The sequence below is a fragment of the Mustela erminea genome, chromosome 21 (assembly GCF_009829155.1).
Source record: "Mustela erminea isolate mMusErm1 chromosome 21, mMusErm1.Pri, whole genome shotgun sequence".
NCBI lineage: Eukaryota > Metazoa > Chordata > Mammalia > Carnivora > Mustelidae > Mustela > Mustela erminea.
This window is the reverse complement of record NC_045634.1, coordinates 26,302,393-26,323,488: the sequence shown is the minus strand read 5'-3', so window position 1 is coordinate 26,323,488 and position 21,096 is coordinate 26,302,393. Positions and strand designations below refer to the sequence as shown.

The window sequence follows — 21,096 nt, the reverse complement described above, 5'->3', positions numbered from 1 at the left end:
ACATGACATTATTTTTATTGGAATGTTTCACATTTTCTCTCTTCTGGCAGGAAATAATAATAACTCTTCTGAGCAATGCTGTTGCACAATTTAAGAAGTATAAGTGTCCAAGAATGAAAAGTCATCTAAGTATGTATTCCTAAGATGCCACAGTTTCATGCAACTTGGAATAATTTAGAATTATGTACATAAAATCTTTTTCCCTTTACAGTGGTTCAAATGGGAGAGGAGTATTTTTATGCGAAGGATTATACCAAAGCTTTGAAGTGAGTCTTAGTCCCCATTTATTTTTATAAGTAATCTGATTACCTTACAGCAAAATGAGAATAGAAATGAGTTTTAAAGGATTTATAGTTTCCATATTTATTTCTGTATCTTTGAAACTCCATTTCTGTTATATATTTTTAAGTGCTATCTGCTGGTACCATTATTCTCAATGTCTTGGGAAACCAGGTTCATCTAAACGTGAAGTTACCAGTTAAACTATTTCAGTAAGAGTTTCTGACATGTATATAGAATGAGTCAAGCATGTTATTTCCTCCAAGAAGTCTTCAAGCCCTTTCTTGTGAAGCTGTTTCAGCATGTCTGACGCCTTGCCTTCTGTCAGGTTGCTGGATTACGTGATGTGTGATTACCGGAGTGAAGGGTGGTGGACCTTGCTCACGTCCATACTGACTACAGCGCTGAAGTGCTCCTACCTCATGGCCCAATTAAAAGATTACATCACTTACTCCCTAGAACTCCTTGGAAGAGGTAACTTGGTGTTCTCCCAGTAAGATTCTGAATCTTTAAAGTTATGTAGCATCTTTAAGCTTCTTAAAATGGAAAGAACAACTCTCTCGAGTCTTTGACCATACTTTCACCCTGTGTAGATCAGTTTGTCAAAGGAAGGGACTCATAGTTTCATGGAACTTACTAGAGTCGAGGTCTCATGATAGTTGAGAGGAACAAAATTCTTCTTCCTTTTTTTTTTTTTAAAGTACGTCATGAAATGATTTCTCCCATCGAGTTCAAATGCGAGTATCTAGAGTGTTGGGGCTCCCATAGGAAGCTGTGTTATTGTACATTGTCTGGAATTGTGCTTAGCCATGTCAGAAGACTTATTTATCCTGTAGTATTTTAATACCTTCCGTGGGGGTGTTGGCTTTTACTTGCCTGTCTTACAGTTAGAGTTTGTTTCCTACTTCCATTTCACGTTAGCTTCAACTCTGAAAGATGACCAGAAATCTCGGATCGAAAAGAACCTCATAAATGTTCTGATGGTAAGTCGGAATTCTTTCTGTAAAATAAGCTTTGGGCATACATAGACCTAGATCCGTACCTGTGTATTTTTATCGCTAGCTGACCAAAAATTGTACTCTGTTGGTGCAGAATGAGAGTCCCGATCCAGAACCCGACTGTGATGTCTTAGCTGTGAAAACAGCTCAGAAGCTGTGGTCGGACCGCATCTCCCTGGCCGGCAGCAATGTCTTCACAATAGGGGTACAGGACTTCGTGCCGTTCGGTGGGTCCCCAGCACCTGCGGTGCTATTTCAGAGAAATCCTCCTTATCGCTACAAAGTGAATAGCCGCGGAACCGGAAGTAGAACAGTCAAAGGAAGAAAGTTCTAAATATGTTATCCTATAGATGAAATTGTGATTTTTTTTTCTTTCTCCCCATTGACATAAAGATTTTCAACATTTTAAGTACTTAGCTTATATATTAAAATTGACTTTGTTCGTTTGTGTAGGAGTGATTTGAAATGCATTTGAGAAGATAATCCTTTAAGAAAGCTTATCCTATAATACCTCGGCGGATATTTGAAATAAGTTAAAAATAACAAAATGATTTTTTTCTCCCTTTAAACTCCTGTGTTAGTTATGTTTCAGCAGCAGGTATGTTTTTAGAATTAAAGGTGGTTTTGAAGGTATACTTTCTTTAAATGTGTTCTGTTTTTTAAAAAATGAACTACATTTATGTCTGTTGAAACGGCTCAAGAGCAGAATTCAGAAAGAATATCAAGGGTCGATGTTTCCTTCCTGAAAAGTAACTGTGGTTCTGAGAATCATGGGTGTGTGTCTCGAGGGTCCTGTGGTGTGTAACTCTATTTTATTTTATTTCTAGTACAATGCAAAGCCAAGTTTCATGCCCCGAGTTTTCATGTTGATGTTCCTGTGCGGTTTGATATCTATCTGAAGGCTGACTGTCCACATCCCATTCGATTTTCCAAGCTCTGTGTCAGCTTTAATAATCAGGTAACAATACCTCTTATTATATTTTTACCATCTGTGTATCTTATTATAGCTTGCATTAAATTAGATGAAACCAACTTAGTGAAATTTTAGGTCTTAATGGCTGCCTAGTAACAAATAAACTTTGGTAAGGTCTATTTGAAAATAACTACATTTATAGTTCTCCGTATTAGCCTTTCAAGTGTTACACTTTTCCGTCTCTGAGTTTTGCTTTTATTCCATCCTTATGAAATGTAGGAAGTTAATTTTTTTAATACATAACTTGAATTTCAAGTGAGGTCTATCAAATATAATCTAATTGTCAAAATCATTTATTTTACATTCTAACTCTGGTATTCGTTTTTTATTATAAAACTGTTAAATGTTTGATGTTAAAGATATTGAAGTGGAATGGATGTCTATAAAGTGAAAAGTGAGTGCATGCCCTCCAGTCCCATTCCCTGGAAGTCGTCACTGTTAACTTCCTGAATAGTCGAGGCGTTTTCTGGGTGTGCACACAGAAGCAGCTTTTCCTTTCTGCAGAACTGGGATTATATACATTTTCACATTTCTGTAGCGTATTAGAGTATTGTCAGGTACTTGAGTACATTTCACATATTTCAGTTCCAAGCTCACTTCAGAGGTAATTATCTTCTGGTCACCCAGAAAGTATACTGAGCCGTGAACCAGCAAGCATTTAACCAGCAAGTATTCTCAGCATCGTGGGGAACCTCAAAGCATTTAGTATATGTCAGCCCCTTTGAAATGGAAGCATTCTGGGGGCAGAGGCCAGGACTGACTCACAGATTGCCCTAGTAGGTAATAAGGACTCGGTTACATGGTGTAGGCTTGAAATACAGTTACAACAGGCATGCCAAAGAAAAGGGAGGAAGTTTCAAGAATAAAGATGAAATGAAGATACTATAAAGTGGTGAGAAGGAGGAACATGGTTGGCAAAAGGCAACGCTGAATGGAAGCAGGAGCGCACGTTCTGGGTTTGTGGGTGGCAGGGACCCCAGCCTTGTAAGAGTAGAGGGGCCGTGAGCTGGGCCAGTGGGATGTGAGGCCATGTGGCTTGAACGAGCTTGAAGAATTCAGCAGGGGGTAGCTAGTAAGAGAAATATTTGAAGATTTATTTGTTCATTCATTTATTAGGGTTATATTTATTGGAAAGAGCTTTACCTATCTTAATATATTGTTTTGTGTTTTTTTGACTCTTTGCAACTTTGAACTAGTCCTGGAATAGGTTCGGTTCAGTGAACCGGGGTCCCCTGCAGATCAGTGTGTTTTATTCAACTTGAACCATTGCCCAACGATTCCTTCTGATTAGTGTGAGAGTTTTTTGGTTTTTTTTTTTAAGATTTTATTTATTTATTTGTCAGAGAGAGAGAGCACAGGCAGGCAGAGTGGCAGGCAGAGGCAGAGAGAGAAGCAGGTTCCCTGCTGGACAAGGAGCCTCACGTGGGACTTGATCCCTGGACTCTGGGATCATGATCTGAGCCGAAGGCAGCATCTTAACCAACCAAGCCACCCAGACGAGGCAGCGTCTTAACCAGCCAAGCCACCCAGACATTCCTAATATCAGAGTATTAAAGCAAGAGCATGATACTTAGAATTTAAGAAACTTTGTTTCAGTGATGAAATAGAAAGAAATGACCTTATGGAAACCAACCAGAGCCTCATTTACAAACCCAAGTCCTAAGGTGTGAGGACTTGCATGAGGGTGTTAGTGGTGGCAACGGAAAGAAAGGGCTACGAGCGGCATGTACAGCTAGAGGAGTCTCGATTGCTGAGTGTGTGTTGTCAGAGATAAAGAAGGGGGATAGGGTGGATAAAGGACAGCCCTCCCTCCCCCCACCAAGAACTATGTGTTTCTTTTATAGTTAAAGTGTACCTACAGCATGATGATTGGAAACATCTATTGTAAATGGTGACCGCAGTAAGGTTCCTTAGTATCAGTCACCTCACATCGTTACCTTTTTCGGTGTGGGGAGAACATGTAGGTTCTACTCTCTTGGCAACTTGTGTGAATATAATAGGGTTTGATTGAGTGTAGTCACTGTGCCGCACAGGAGATCCCCAGAACCTGTTCATCTCATACCGGGAGGTTTGTGCCCTTGGCTCAGCCTCTCCCGTTGCCCTCAGCCCTTTGCATCCACCATTTTACTGTTTCTCTGAGTCGCAGATGCCACATGTAAGTGAGATCAGTAGTATGATGGGGTTTTGTACGTAGTGTTACTTCTTTTTTGGAGGGTTGTCCCTCTTCTTAGAATTCTTTCCCATGTTTTATGCCCTTAAAAGCCTCACTTCCTCGGGGACACCTGATCGATTTTCCTAGCCACACCCTCCAATAGTACTAATCACAGCTGTGCTTTCACTTCTGTCTGTATGATTATTTGGTAAATTGTTTTCTGTATTAAAATGTAAGCTTTCCTTACTTTTTTTTTTTGGCTCGACTAGGATGTTGTTTTTTGAACTATTCTAAATCTGGACTTACAGGATAAATAGATTCTTATTTTGCTTTTCCTGTTCTATCCTACTATCCCATTCCCCCCCTTTTCTTAACAACTTCTAGAATTAAAAACTAATTTAAAATGTTAATATAAAATGTAAAGCAATTAGTTTTTTAAGTTAGGTTATATTCTGAATATGTGTTACTTGAAATCCAAGATCCAAATCATAAGGAAAAAAGTAGTACTTGGGTTTCAGAAGCATGGAATAGAAATAAAAAGTAGAGGGAAAGTATTAAACTTAACTACTTAGAATTTTCTGTGATGGTAATTCATTCGCTAGGGTGGTAGGTGGCTCTTGGAAAGTTTTTAAAATTTCCTGAATGGATGGGAATGGTGGTTCTGTAGACCTACCACAGGAAGGCTGTCTCCCTTTATTCGTCTGTAAGGAGGGTGCCCTTCTGGGATACTAGATGTACTTCTCGTTTGGGAGACGTTGAATCTGAGTGGTAGAATTCTCTCCTCTGGGCAGTTGTGGATATGAATTTACGGCCAAGGAAATAGGACAGAGTTTGTTTCTAATGTGGGAAATACTAGCAAAGAAGTGCAGAATATGTAGAAATGGGTAAACTTCGCATTGAAAGGAACATAAAGGGAAAAGAACTGAAAGCCAGCCAAGGAATGAAGCCCGTGGAGCCTCTGTATTAAGGGGACTAGAAGACAAAAAGACCTATGAGGGAAAAACAGGAAGTGGTTAAGAAGGATGATATTATAGGGTCACAGAAGCCAAGTAAAAAGAAAGCTAAGGGGATGATAGATAGAAGCATCCAATGAAACAAAGAATAGATCTTTGTTTTTCTCCAGGAAAGGGATGTGTAAATGTTTGCTGAAATCAGCTTGTGTCTGTGAACTGTCTTTACCTTGTGGCAGCACGTTGAGGATGAGTGCTTCCACTGGGCATAAACTACTTCTCATTAATCACCCTTCATGATGCTGTAGTTTTCAAGTGGTTCAGCTTACCTAGCTTCAAATCATTTGGTGTTTAGTGTCAGCAAAACATACTGACATTTGATGTTGATAAACTGTGACCCTTCCTAACCTCTCTTACAGGAATATAACCAGTTCTGTGTAATCGAAGAAGCAACCAAAGCAAGTGAAGTTTTAGAAAATTTGACTCAGGGAAAGATGTGTCTAGTTCCTGGTAAAACAAGGAAATTTTTATTTAAATTTGTTGCGAAAACTGAAGACGTGGGAAAGAAAATTGAGGTTAGTTATGAAATTTGTTTAGCACATACTTGAAGTGACGAAAGTAGTATGAGTATGTCAGAAAAAATTTCAAATAGTGTACAGATTTATTAAGTGAAAAATGAACCTATTCCCCTTGGACTTCTCAAGGGCAATCATTCATGGTTTGGTGGGTTTTCTTTTATTGAGACTGTACTATATACACTATTCCCATTGTTGGCTTTTTTCACTTACCCTGTGTTTATTAGGTATTTCCTCTTAGTACATAAGACCAACCTTATTTTTAATGGCTACATAATCAGTTAAAGACTTTTAAACATATATATATATATATAATTTATAAATACATATATAAAATACTGTAGCAATTATATTTTGTATTCTGTGACATAATTCAGGCTAGAGATCTATATCATTTTGATGTTTAACATTTCTGATTGTATTTTTCTCTTTATTTTAAAGGATTTGTTTAATGCACATAATTAAAATGCTTTTTAGAAATACTTGATGAAAGTATTGAGCATAAACTTCAGTTTATTGAGCATAAACTTCAGAACCAAACTATATGGGTTTAAATTCCGCCTCCCCCTCTTACTAGCGTGTGGCCCCGGGCAGCTACTTGATGTCTCTTTATCAGTTTACTCATCTGTGGAGTGGGGATAATAATGATACCTACCTCTTAGTGTTTCATGAGGACTAAATCAGTTAGTTAATGTAAATTGCTTGGAATAATGACTAGTACGTAGTAAGCTCTCATTAAGTGCTTGTTTTCTGTGGCTTGAAAACCACGGTGATGGTTGGCTAATCTAAACTTAGGACCGTTTCTAAGATAGAAACACGAGACCATACTACCAGTGTTCCCAGAACACTTTCTGTGAACCTGTCGATTTTTTTTTTAAATTTATTTATTTGACAGAGAGAGATCACAAGTAGGCAGAGAGGCAGGCAGAGAGAGAGGGAGAAGCAGGCTTCCCACTGAGCAGAGAGCCCGACATGGGGCTCGATCTCAGGACTCTGAGATCATGACCCAAGCCGAAAGCAGAGGCTTAACCCACTGAGCCACCCAGGCGCCCCAGTGAACCGATTTTATTGTTAATCAAAATCCAGGGTTTTTTGCTAATTTGCTAAAAAAAAAAAAAAAATTCTTTATGATTTTGACTAAATCCCTAATTACGTATTTTGTTTTTTATAAGGTACCTAAGGAAGCCTACCAGATGGCAATCATAATTAATAACACTACTTTGAAGACATTTTGTTAATGGATTTAGTTGAAGGGAACGTTTATTCAGTTAAGGATAGTATAGCTGTTTGGGGGGAAAATACGTTTTATTAGGATTCAGGAATTAGGTTCTGAGTATGCTCAGGGCCATCAAAACATTCATGTATTTCACTCAGCAAGCACTAACAGAGCATCTGTGAAGTCAGATGATTATCTCCGTGTGAAGGCGAACGTAGTCAGTGTCACAGCTCCTACGTGACCAGGACAGCTGTCACAGCCGGTGTTCTGACCCCATCACCCTGTGGTCTCTAGAGGAACGGGACGGACAAGCAGTCACTGTGTCCTTGTCACGAGGGGATGGTGACAAGTACAAGGTGGCATTTCTGACAGCCCTCCCATCTCGCAGATTACTTCGGTAGATCTGGTTCTGGGCCACGAGACAGGAAGATGTGTGGTTTTAAGTTGGCAAGGAGGAGGAGGGGACGCCGCTTCCTCCCAAGAAGCCTTGCAGGCCTCGCGTTCTTTCAGAAGACGGCCTAAGCTCCCCGACAGTGAGCTTCACTGGGACAGCATCGTCATTCAGGCCAGCACAATGTACGTCCACCTCGCCAGGCAGATTGTGGAATGCCACAATCTTGTTTCTTCAGAATACTGTGTTTGAGTAACTTGTTTTCTTAAAAATCGGTTACTCAGCTCAGGTGTTTTTTTTTTTTTTCCCCCACAAAGGATCATCTCCAGAGTTCCCAACATTTCCGTGTGTCTGCGACATGACCCTCCCGCCCTGACTAATGAAATGTATTGTTTGGTTGTGACTGTTGAGTCCCACGAGAAGACCCAGATCAGAGACGTGAAGCTCACTGCTGGTTTAAAACCCGGTAAGCGGGCCTCCTTAAAAATTGGCCAGTGTTCCTTCAACAGAAAATAAATGTCCGTGGTGACAACTGCAGGAAGTTTATTTCAGATGTGGTTATGAAGTAGTTATGACATGATCTGTGCAGTATGAATTGGTAGGATAATGTTTGAATTCTCCGTGTTTTAAAACACCAATATTAACACTTTTAGGACAGGATGCCAACTTAACTCAGAAAACGCATGTGTCTCTTCATGGAACAGAACTATGTGACGAGTCCTACCCGGCTTTACTCACTGACATTCCTGTGGGAGACTTAAATCCGGGGGAACAGGTGAGCCTTAGTCAATTACGATGGGAGAAGAGATCAACTAGATTGCAGTTTTAAATACGTAGGGAGTCTTAGATAGTTCTAGAACATTTTAACAGCATATCCTGAGACTAAAAAATGGGATTTAACTAATGCACATTTTATACACACTTTACATATTTAAATGTTTAAAGTGTTGTAAGCAGTTTTTATACAAGTGATTTTATTTTAATTTTTTATTTTTTACAAGTGATTTTAGAACAAATGACCCTAAAATATGGAGGACTAGTTGCCCTGATAAAATAACTAAATAACATTAAATGTGTAACTTAGTGAAATAACTTCTCAGGCTTTTGTTTCCAAAGTAAACACAACAATTGTTGAGAAGTTGAGAATGAGGATAAAAGAAGGTAGAATAGTAATGATCCCGCTCTCACACTGAGGCAGGAACCTGTAAAAACTGTTCAAGAATTTAGTCAGCTTGTGCAGTAAACTCTTAAAAGGTGGGGGCATATTATCCTAGAATATGTGGCAGGAAGAAATCTCTGAATTAATAAATGAAAGTACTTTTATTTTGTTACAGCTGGAAAAAATGTTATACGTTCGCTGTGGAACAGTAGGTTCAAGAATGTTTCTCGTGTATGTTTCTTACCTGATCAATACAACTATTGAAGACAAAGAAATAGTCTGCAAGTGTCACAAGGTATAAATTCTGTAACTACTTCAGGAAGTATCCCATGTGGAGCATTCCCTATTTTGTATTTTTTAGTTTACCTGTAAAAGGATAAGCAGCTTAGGTACTTATTTTCTATTACAAAATTTTTAAAAAAGTAATGACAAATTAAGTTAGATGTCTCTTGGGATTTTTTCTTTGTCATTTATATTTATTATAAATGACATCCTATGGCTCAAACTTTAGAATATTGGCTTCCATGGCTTTTCGGAAGTCAAAAAAGTTGGGGATCTTTTGCAAATAAGTTTTGAGACTCTAAATCTATGTGTTTCCCTATAGAATCACACATTAGACAACATCTGTAAGTTGGTTATACGCTGAAGATTTTGGAGGATGGGAGGTCTCCCATCATGAAATATTTTTTCTGTTAAAAAGACTATGGAAATTGTTTCTGCCAAATGCAGACAGTGAAGATAAGAAAGCTGCCATAGTCATAGTCAGCCACTTGGGGGCGACTGCTGTCACCTCGGTGTATTTTCCGTTGGTCTCTTTCCTTTTTATAGCGATTTGGAGGAGCCATGTTTTTATTTAGATTTAACTGTATTGTCTGTAATTACTTGTATTTTCTTTTACTGATGGAAAGTCACGGTACTTACTGTCTTGTTAGTCTTACCTGTGTTGTTTTGGCCTGTTCTCAGGAACCGGGCCTTCGGCCAGCAGAAGAGAAGGCCAGTCAGTTTGGGCCTTTGTAGGAAGGTTACAGCACAGAGTCTGGGCCGTTGGCTGTTTCGTGAGTCAGGGGACGCAACCCCATCCTGAGAGAGTTAGGAGTATTTCCCGAGGGGAAGGAGCAAAGGCACTGAATATATGAAAGGTGTCCCCTAGCCTGGTGCCATGGAGGGACTCCTGGATGGCAAAGTAGGAGGTGAGAGCGCCAGTCTCCGCCGGGCCTCCTGACCTGGCGCTCGGGCTGGCCGTGTGCCCCTCTGGCCGCCTGACCTGGCGCTCGGGCTGGCCGTGTGCCCCTCTGGCCTCCTGACCTGGCGCTCGGGCTGGCCGTGTGCCCCTCTGGCCTCCTGACCTGGCGCTCGGGCTGGCCGTGTGCCCCTCTGGCCTCCTGACCTGGCACTCGGGCTGGCCGTGTGCACCTCTGGCCTCCTGACCTGGCGCTCGGGCTGGCCGTGTGCCCCTCTGGCCTCCTGACCTGGCGCTCGGGCTGGCCGTGTGCACCTCTGGCCTCCTGACCTGGCGCTCGGGCTGGCCGTGTGCCCCTCTGGCCTCCTGACCTGGCGCTCGGGCTGGCCGTGTGCCCCTCTGGCCTCCTGACCTGGCGCTCGGGCTGGCCGTGTGCACCTCTGGCCTCCTGACCTGGCGCTCGGGCTGGCCGTGTACCCCTCTGGCCTCCTGACCTGGCGCTCGGGCTGGCCGTGTGCCCCTCTGGCCTCCTGACCTGGCGCTCGGGCTGGCCGTGTGCACCTCTGGCCTCCATGCCCTCATCTCCGAAACAAGAACAGTAAAGTTTTGTGCAGCTTTAGAGTCCTAAGCCTTGGATGTCATTTCTGCTTTGGCTAATGAAGCTTCTAGAAGACTTGGAATATATCTTTTTAAAATAATTGTCTGCCATGTAGTAACCTGGAGTCAAGCTGTAGTGGTGTACAGTGCTGTCTTCTCAAGACTCGATATTATTGATGGACATGCTGCTTGTTTTTAATCCCCTTGCCCTATTTCCCTCATTCCCCCCACAGTCCTCCACTCTGGTAACCTTCAGTATGTTCTCTATAGTTTTGAGTCTTTTGGTTTGTCTCTTTTTTTCTTCATTTGGTTTGTTTCTTAAAGGCCACACATGAGTGAAATCATATGGTATTTGTCTTTTTTTGACTGACTTTCACTTAACATCACACTTTGTAGTTCCATTCATGTTACTGCAAATGGCAAGATTTCATTCTTTTTTATGGCCGAATAGTATTCTGCTGCGTGGGTGTAGGGGGGCGTGGGTGTATAACCCTCATTTTTCTTGTCCATTCATCTACTGATGGACATGTGGTTTGCTTCCCCAATTTGGCTATCGTAAATAATGCTGCAGTAAACATGGGATGCGTGTATCCTTTTTAATTTATGTTTTTGTAATCTTTAGGTACAAAGGTTATACAATTTTTAATTTTTTGAGGAACCTCTGTACTATTTTCCACACACACAAAAAAAAGGCATCTGCCCATTGTTTGATTGGATTATCTGATTTTTTTGGTGTTGGGTTGTGTAAGTACTCTATATATTTTGGATACTAACCCTTTATTGGGTAGGTCATTTGAAGACATTTTCCCCTGTTCAGTAGGTTGTCTTTTAGGTTTTCTAGAGAAGCTGTTTATTTTTCTATCAGCCGGTGTATTTCCAAGATAAGCTTCTAAGGGACACTGATTCTGAGGGACAGAAATAGATGTTACACAAAAGAGTGAATTGGTCAAATGTGTTTGGTTAAAAGGTGTTAAACAGATACTTTGACTTCAGGGCTTAGCACAACATTGAATTTGAGAATGCTCAAAAGGCTGTGGTGATTATCTTTCAGAATTATTTTACTAAAAAGCACTTCTCTCATGGAATATCTGTCTCATAGGGCCTAGTGTTATTTGTAAGATACTTTTGGAAATCTAGAGGTAAATTCCTGTCCCTTCACTGGCTTAAATCTCATTTTTACCTGCACGTGAATCTGCTTTGTAAGTAAGCCATGTGGAAATTTAAAGTAGTCCACATCGAAGCTACACACTGAGTTGATGCTTCATTTCCGCGTAGATACACGGTGGGGGAACACTGAGGCCCTGGGCTTTAGATCATGGAACCCCTCATGCGTTTTCAACCACTAATATCCTACTTACTACACCTTCTTAAAGAGTCAGCTTGATGGTATTAATGAGGAAATAGTTGAAGCAGTAATAATTATAAACGTGGTTTAGGCGTTCCACTAGTGCTGCATATGCGCTGTCTCTCTTCATTGTCAGCAGCCCTTCGGGGATCGTGAAACAGACTCAGAGACTGTGTCTCCTCTCCAGGGTCACCTCACTGTACCCAAAGTCCGCACGGTGAATAAATCTGTGTCCTCCGGGATTAAAACCTATATCTACCTGGCATTTTTACAGCCTCCATTTTTAGTCAACATGACTATTTTTAAAGGGTTCTCACCAATGGGATGGGTGGTTTGGTTCCAAAGCCATAGTAACCCCATCGTTCAGTGAATAGCTTCAGGTGATGTAGCACATTGCTTAAGAGTACAGGCTTCAAGGCCAAATCTGGGTCCGGTTCTACCTTTGTCACTTACTAGTTACGTGTGACCACTTCATCTTAAAATGACAAGTATAGGGGCATCTGGGTGGCTCAGTCAATTAAGCATCTGGCTCAAGGTCATGATCTCAGGGTCCTAAGATTGAGCCCTTTGTAGAGCTCCCTGCTCTACAGGGAGTCTGCTTCTCCTCCCTCTGCTGCTTCCTTTACCCCCACGGCTTGTGTGTGTGTGTGTGCGCGCGCAGATGTGCCCTGCATGCACGTGCGCTCTCTCTTTTCCTCTCTCTCTTTCAAATAAATAAATAAGATATTAAATCTTTTTTAAAATGGCAAGTATAAAGACATCTGCTTCCTTGAGTTATTACGAACATTTTGTGACGCTTTATAGTGATTATAACACTGTCATATTTTGTTACTGTTACTATCATTATTATTAGTCCTATTGTGCTGAGTCAAGGTAAAGAACTTCGACAAAAATAAGACTCAGATTCTAGGCTTGGCACTAGTTTTGTGGGCTGGGGCCAATCATTTAATCTTCCTTTAACCTCTGGTTCCTCTTCTATAAAATGGTGACAATGCCTGTCCTGCTCACTTTTATTAGATCCTGATAATGTGTTAGAAAGCACTTTGCAGTGTGAACTGTATAAAACTGTAAGATAATTAGAAGCAATAATTGTGCCTCGGATAAACCTCATTGGCTACGATACTGCCAGTGGTCTGGTCTCTCTACATAGGTTTTTATAAATATCATCTGAGGGAAAGATTCTAGCTCCTTAAGATCTAAATTGGGATTATTTATTGATCAGTTACAGACTGTGTTTTGTACACCTTCTAATTTTAAAACTGTTTTTAACTTTAGAAAAGCCATTGAATGTGCCCTTTAAATTTTCTTGCAGGATGAAACCGTAACTATAGAAACTGTCTTTCCATTCGATGTCGCGGTTAAATTTGTCTCTACAAAGGTATGTCCCTGTGAAGCATTTCGGAAATCATTTCAGTTATAGAAATTAGCAGAAAAAGTAAAATGGATTACTGTAGTTCCAGACAGACCTTTTGTCTTCATTTGTGATAGTTTGAGCACCTGGAAAGGGTCTATGCGGACATCCCCTTTCTGTTGATGACCGACCTTTTAAGTGCCTCACCTTGGGCCCTCACCATCGTCTCCAGTGAGCTCCAGCTTGCTCCTTCCATGACCGCAGTGGATCAACTAGAGTCCCAAGTGGACAAAGGTGAGAATGTGGATCATCACACTTAATTAGAAGACGGGTGTGTGTATGTGTGTGTGCGTGTGCGCGCGTGTGTGTGTGTGTGTGTGTGTGTGTGTGGATTACCAGCCTAAGAGTTAGCTTTTTGCTAAGGGAGGATAATTGAGATGGATATAAAAGCAAATAAATTTAGAATTAAGGTGAAATTAGTACCATTTACAATTTTGCTGGAGTATACCTTCTTTTGAAAGATAAAGATTTTTGCTCTGATAAGGAAGTTAGTCTTTGAAAAATGTACTTGAAAATAAAATATCTGTTCATTATTTGGATTTTTTTATAGATTGTTTTTTCTTATTTATAATGGTTTACTGTTATGTATAACTTGAAATGGTAAAAGATATTTATGAAGGAAACTTGGGGAGAATATGAAAAAGTAGTGAGTTTTCTAAATCAACCACAACAGTAGAGAGAAGAGATTTAAACCCAATATATCACTTGTCTGGTGCCTCATACTTTGGATTTGTATGCTTCTTGGGCTGTTAGGAAAAAAACGAGTTTGAAGGTTAACCCAAGCAAAATTGTGCTCAGCTATATTGTAAGGATAAATATTATATGCAAAAAATCTTGATATATTCTTAAAACCAAATGTAAGTGAGTCATTTATTTGCTCTCTTTGTTTATCTGTCTACTCCTGGACCTCAGTGTTACTAAGCCCTATGTTGATTTGCAAATACAGATTAAAACTAGATGAGTAGTTTTAGAATTCCCGTGTATTTTTTGCATCTAGCCTGAAAATAAGTTTCAATATCTCTCAATAAATGATCGATGGGTATATATCAAGTTCACCGTATGGCAGCATGCTGGCTTCTGAAGACACTACAAGAGCAAGCAGTCTTCATAGTCACTCCTGTGCATTTTAGGAAAGTCGTCATAAATGAGGATGGGTAAAATAGATAGGAAAAGTCAAACATGTTCCTAAATCTCTCTGTTTAAAGACCTAGAAATAGGTCCTATATTCTGTGAAATAATAATAATAAAAACCCCATTTTTGTTTTCAGAATGCCTTCATAATTTTTGTTTTTCTGTCTTTGGAAACCTGGTTTTTTCCTATGGATTTGAAAGTCATTGTCCCTGGTTCTACTTGTTTCTCTGTGCTCTTCTTCCTTTTCTGTTCCCTGTGCCCGCGTGGAATAGTGATGAGTTCTAGAGTCCTGCTGAACTAGATCAGTTCAGTCCTACTGCTTGCTCTTGTGTTACACTGGACTATTGTGTTCGATTACATCTCAGGTTAAAGCAGATCGCTCTACGTGGTGTGTGCCTGAGCTAATCTATATGGAAATCCCAGCCCAGTGCTTGTGTCCTAACAGCTCAACGCAAGCTCATTATCTGTCCATTCTTTGCTGACTCCTTTTCTTATCTTACCCCTTCAATGTTGGTCATTTCCAGGATCCCAGCTTTGGCTCCATTTACTTTTTCTACAAGTTTTCCCCTCCGCACAGCCTTAGGCTGCCTGCATGCCGCAGTCCCACTAGAGGAACCGGTGTGCACTTGGTTCCAGCTCAGAACCACGGGGACAGGACAGATGCCCTATGTGCGTGCACGTCCAGCCCGGCACCACGTTCTGCCTTCTTCCCGTGTCTTGAATCCAGAGATGGTCACCATCTCTCCCCTGGCCTTCAGAAGTACCTGCTTCACTGGTTTCCTCTGTGCCATTCTCTCCCCTCGTCAGCCGTTCATACTGTTGCCAGAATTTGATTTCTCAGGAAACTGTTCTGAACTGGTTACTCTCACTTAAAAAACTTCATGACATTCTAGACCTTTCCCTGCGCAGCTTCCTTCCCGGCTTCTTCTGCAGCAGCCTCTCTACTTCCCCTCCCTCTTTCCCGGACTTCAGCCAAGCCAAACTTCTTACCGTCAGCAGCCATCGCCTCCATCTGGTTTTGCACATGTTAGTACCTTTGCCTCGAACCCTCTCCTCTTTCTTTCAATCTGTCAAGTTCTGGTGTGCTCTTCGGGACTCACGTAAGCTTGGACTCTCTAGATCTCCCCAGGCAAGACTAGGTCGCCTTCCTTCTTTACGTGATGTTATCCTCTTTGTATTGCCAGCCTCATAGGAGTTGGTTAATAAATTTTTTTTTAAGATTTTTATTTATTTATATGAGAGAGATCACAAGTAGACAGAGAGGCAGGCAAAGAGAGAGAGGGAAGCAGTCTTCCCGCTGAGCAGAGAGCCGGATGCGGGACACAATCCCAGGACCTTGAGATCATGACCTGAGCCGAAGGCAGCGGCTTAACCCACTGAGCCACCCAGGCACCCCTGGTTAATAAATGTTTATTAAATTAATGAATAATGTCCACCTTGAATTTCCCATTACTAGTTTTCTATTGCTGCTGTAACAAATTACCACCAAGTTAGTGGCTTAAAACAACACAGATTTATGACCTGAAAGTTCTAGAGGTCAAAGGTCCTAAAATCAAGGTGTGGGTAGGGCTACATGCCTTCTGGGCTTTAGGAAAATCCTTTCCTTTGCCCTTTTCAGCTTTTAGAGGCCAGGGGGTGTCCTTGGCTCCTGGCTCCCTCCTCCGCCTTCAAAACCAGCAGCGTAGCGTCTTACGATATGTTTTTTCTGGCCTCGGCTTCCACTGTCACATCTTTTTCTCAGACTCCCTCTTGCCTCCCTTTTTCCCTCATTACCCTTGTGATTACATTGGGCCCAACTGGATTATCCAGTATGATCTTCATATTTTCCAATCTTGATCTTAATCACATCCATAGAGTCCTTTCTGCCAGTGAGGTCACATGCTGGGGAATTAGGATGTGGATGTGCTTGGGGAAGGAGGCGGCATGGCATTACTCTTTCCACCACCTCTAGGAGCACCAGAACGCATGCATTGCAAAATTTGTGTGCGACACGTTAAAAATAACAGCCTTTCCTAGATCATAAAGTTGACCCTAATGTTAATTGTTAATAAGGATAGTATCATTTTGGTTAAATTCCAAGAGTTAGGGAGGACTTGGTGGGGCAAGGTGGGGCAGGCGGGAGAGAAATGAATGTCCCTGGTTCTAAAAAGCAGGTATCTTAAGAGGTTTGAATTAATGTGTGTTTTATTTACCAGGCTATAGTATCATTTCCTAGACCTTAAAAATTATATTAAATGTAGTTAATTAGAATAGAGACTGGCCCAGCTTTTTTCCCTTCGACTTCCAGTTTTTACCCACAACGTATCACAACCTTCTTCATTGGAGAACCATAAAAACGATTAGTCGAGACTGTTCTCATCGTTTGAAACTTTCAGTCTCAGATATGCTAACCTTGGCCCTCAATGGGCCCTGTTGCTGGCTTGCATTCAAGGAGTCCCACCCCCCCTCACCCCCCCCCCCCCCAACCCGACCCCTACCACCACGCAGCCTGCGAAGGGCTGAGGGGCAGGGAGGCCTTGGTTCAGGTGAGTGTTTGTCTTGTCATCAAGAGTTTGGGCTAAACTTGGCGAGAGGACAGCATCCTTGTGTAAGAGGTAAATAACCGAATTAGGCAATAATGAGGCACCATGTAATGTGTTTCCGTTTGATGGTGTCAGTAATGTGCGTTGGTCAGAGAAAGCCAGAGTAGGTAATCACCAAATGGTATTATCCTGACTCCAGACTTTCCCTTTTCCTTAGTTCCCATGGGAACTTGTCACACACCTGCAGCTGCTTTGCCTGTTTGTATGTAACGGAATATTGATATATTAGAAAAAAAACCCTGGACAGGGACTTTGTGACCTTGAAAAAGTCATTTAACATCTCTGAGCCTTAGTTTTTAAGTCTATAAACAATGTATAGCTGATAAAAGTATTCTTTTTTCGTTCTGTCATCAGAAGTAAAACTCGCCTTTCATAGAGGATCATTGCATAAGGATTATAAAGACTGTTTCTTATAGTTGTTTTACAGACTGGAGAGAGTGCTAGTGAATGCTTTTGTCTTCGGTGCCCATCTGTTGGAAATGTTGAAGGTGGAGTAGCAACTGGGCATTATATTATCTCCTGGAAGAGGTAAATTATACCAGCCCTGTCTTTTTCCTTGTCTGTGCTAGTTTCATACTTTTATTATTTGCCATTGTCATTTAATATTCGAAAGCTTCAGTCAGCACAGACTAGAAGTCATGTGCTATCACTATTTGTCAAAAACACAAAGATTCAAATGTCCATTTGTTTTTGTCACAATTTGTGACCTACATACTGATGAAATTTTAGACAAATGAGTTTTTATAACAGGACCATTAAGAACATTAGGAGAAACTTCTCTTATTCGTAGTCAGTAGTATTGTTTACATAGAAAACTCAGGCAAATCCACAAATTATTCGGATTATAAGACATATATATCATACGTATATATATGATATATATATCTCACATACATGTATGATATATCCACCAAGGTTTCTAGATATAACATTCAATATACAAAATCCAGTTGGCTTTCTATATCAGTAATAAACCTCCAGCATTATACTTTTAAAATAGGTATCATTTAGAGGATGACAATAATTATAAGGTAAGAAAGAATATATCAAGTGGAAAACACGTGTTATCATTATTGGGAAAATTATAAAACTTTAAAACATTAAAGGAGTTCTTAAATGGCATATACAGAGTGGTCTTGGGTAGGATTTGGATAGGTCTAATATTGTTTGTTTTATAGAATCAGTGCAGTTTCCTTCAAAATCCCAATAGCTTATTTGAGTTTATTTTTGTAGAACCTGACACTCTTGATTATACAGTTTCTCTGGAAAAGCAAAAACTCAGAAATAAGATACTTCAGAAGGAAGACGAGGCAACGGTAGTTGCTCTTCTCAATTTGCAGACTTCCTGTAAATCTCTACAGTAGCCATTGCTGTGGTATTGCCTTGGATATGTAAATCAGCCAGTGGAATAGAAGAGCGAGTCTAGAAATAGATCCACACATATGGAAATTATATTTTAGGGAGCACTCCAGATCAGTGGGGAAAGGATGAACTGTTTTTACAATGGTGAATAATTGGGTGTCCGTTTGAGAAAAAAATTGGTCTCTACTATACACTGTATATAAAAATCAATTCCATGTATACTAAAGTTTGAATTTTGAAAAGCAAAACTTTATTGATTTTAGTAGAAAATAGGAGAATTGTTTTATGACTTTGAAATAGGGCAGAGTTCCTTTAAATAAGACATACCAGCATAAGCCATTAAAATGGATAAATTTGATTTGTTACAATTAAGTTTCTTAGTTCATTTGTGAAAAGACAAAGTACAGATGGGGAAAAGCTGTTTGCAACACGTAAAACTGACAAAGTATTAGAATTCACATCAAGAACTTCTACAAATCCTAGAAAAACAAGTCTCCTAATAGGAAGTTGAGCAAAATCTCCAGTATGCGGTGTAAGAGAAACAGAAGAAGCCAGTGGCTAGTAAATGTAAGGGGAGAAGCTTAACTTCACTAGGAATCTGAGATTCAGATGTGCTCTCACTAACCTGGAAAAATAAAAAGGTTTAACAATGCATGGTTTGTCAAAAGAGATGGGAGTATAAAATAGAACAGTTACTTTGGAAGTCCATTCAGCAGTAGCAGGAGAAACTGAAGATGTCTGTATATAGTCTGTCTGTCTATCTACAGTCTATAGTCACAGAAAAAAATCTTAAACCTGCACACAAAGAATTTATGTAAGAATGTTCATAGCATCTCTGATTATCATAGTCAAAAGCTGGACACTAGATAGGAAGATAGGTAAATTATGGCATAGTCTTACAGTATCAGTGGAAGAGAATTATCCAGAGGTATCCCTGGTAACTTAGTAAGTGAACAGAGCAACTGCAGATGTTCAGAATATGAACAGATTGCATGTGTATAATATCAGAAAACAGGTAAAAACACTATACTTCTTAGGGCTACATACGTAATTTGGAAAAGTGTCAAGAAACACATAGCAGTTGATAGACACCAAATTCAGGGTAGTAACTTCTGGGGAGTGCAAGCAGGAAGGGGTAGGTGGGAAGATTCAGCTGTATTGTTCTGTTTTCTTAGCCTGGGAGGTAGAGACATCATATTTCAAAGATTTTATTTATTTACTTGACAGAGAGAGATCACAACTAGCCAGAGAGGCAGGCAGAGGGAGAGGAGGAAGCAGGCTCCCCGCTGAGCAGAGAGCCCGATGCGGGGCTCAATCCCAGGACCCCGGGATCATGACCTGAGCTGAAGGCAGAGGCTTTAACCCACTGAGCCACCCAGGCACTCCTTATATAAATTTTAAAACAGTGGATAAGATACATTAAAAGTGAGAAAGTAAAAATAACAATTTATTTTTGAAAAACTAACAACTTTCTTTTCCCCACTTCTGAATTTACCATGTTGAAGTTTAGTTCAGTTTATGTTTCTAGGAATTAAAATAGGGTTTTGAAGGCACTGCTTAGTTACCCGTCATGTTCCTGTAGTCCCATAAAGATCTATTTCTCATTGATGAGGGGTCAGATGGTTTTTCCTGTTGCTTCTGCTGTATCTGCACAGAGCATCAGTTCTTCCGCCTCTAGACACAGACTCTCCCTAAGGGCTCTCCTTGGTCAGCTAGCGGCCAGCCAGCCCTGTGGTTCCCATTCTAAGTGGAGTAGGGGGAAAAATACTTGTCCGTTTCCTGATGGTACTCACTTTTTCTCAGTAATGCTGGAATGCCACTTTGTGTATGGATCATAAAATATTTCTAGTTTCTCGGTTTCTCCTATGTACTTCTAGAGTCGTCGTAACAGCGGGCTTGAGGTGGTCTGTGCTCAGCTGTGAGCCAGCCGCAGGGTGAGAAGGTCTGTCACAGTGTGGGTCACCGTGCTGCCACCTACAGTGGGAGCTCCTGAACACCACCTAAAATGATGTTCCTCCTGGTGTGCTTGCTTTACTCTCTGGCCCTGGCATCAAACAGCAGCCATGGGTTACAGCATTTGTCAGTTGGAAACATCCAGAGCCCACGCAGGATTCCAAAAGCTTCTCTTAAAACTACTTCCATTAATGAAGTTCTAGAAAATGTAGAAGTAATTTCTGTTTCCTTTGAAACAAGTTGGTGCATATACATGTCTCCGGTATTTGATTTAACTTTTCACGTGAGACGTGGATTTGAAAGCTGCCCCTTTCTGCCGCAGGACGTCAGCCATGGGAAATGTCCCTGTGATCAGTACTGTCATCACTCTGCCACACGTGATCGTAGAAAACATTCCTCTCCACGTGAACGCAGGTAACGGCGTCAAATGGTACTTGAGAAAAAGAATCCAGGAAGAGTATCTCTTTTAGCTTCTGGGGTTTAAAAGACAATTTTTTATTATGAAAAACGCCCAGCGTTTATGAAAGTAGATTATGTTCAGTCCTGTTTCATCTGTACCTCTACGTACGCCTTGGACTCCTGTCATTTTAAAGCAAATCCCAGCTATTATTTGATCTATAAATACTTGTCTGCCTCTTTAATATAATGGCTATTTTTCTAAACATAATCACAATTCTGTTATTATCACTTTAAAAATTAGCAATAATTTCTTAATATTACCAAATTCCAGTGTCACAGATTTCCCTGGTTGACTCGGAAGCTTCTTTAGATTGTCTTAAAGCCTTGCATTGCAGCTGATGGATGTCTTGTACTTTTGAAATCTGTGGGCGGGAAGACCCCC

The 21,096-nt window shown here is 40.6% G+C and overlaps 1 protein-coding gene across 2 annotated transcripts in view; it reads left to right on the top strand.

Annotated features, from left to right (window-relative positions):
• TRAPPC11 (trafficking protein particle complex 11) overlaps positions 1-21,096 on the top strand; it is a 45,584-nt gene that overhangs the window by 17,831 nt on the left and 6,657 nt on the right. For both annotated transcript variants that reach the window (XM_032328850.1, XM_032328851.1), the window contains 15 exons: positions 51-129; positions 212-266; positions 608-753; positions 1,201-1,262; positions 1,372-1,504; positions 2,105-2,235; positions 5,772-5,927; positions 7,532-7,719; positions 7,852-8,000; positions 8,188-8,309; positions 8,869-8,988; positions 13,128-13,193; positions 13,304-13,460; positions 17,357-17,468; positions 20,578-20,669. In XM_032328850.1, the coding sequence (XP_032184741.1) occupies positions 51-129; positions 212-266; positions 608-753; positions 1,201-1,262; positions 1,372-1,504; positions 2,105-2,235; positions 5,772-5,927; positions 7,532-7,719; positions 7,852-8,000; positions 8,188-8,309; positions 8,869-8,988; positions 13,128-13,193; positions 13,304-13,460; positions 17,357-17,468; positions 20,578-20,669 (1,768 nt within the window). The remainder of the gene's footprint in view (positions 1-50; positions 130-211; positions 267-607; positions 754-1,200; positions 1,263-1,371; positions 1,505-2,104; positions 2,236-5,771; positions 5,928-7,531; positions 7,720-7,851; positions 8,001-8,187; positions 8,310-8,868; positions 8,989-13,127; positions 13,194-13,303; positions 13,461-17,356; positions 17,469-20,577; positions 20,670-21,096) is intronic.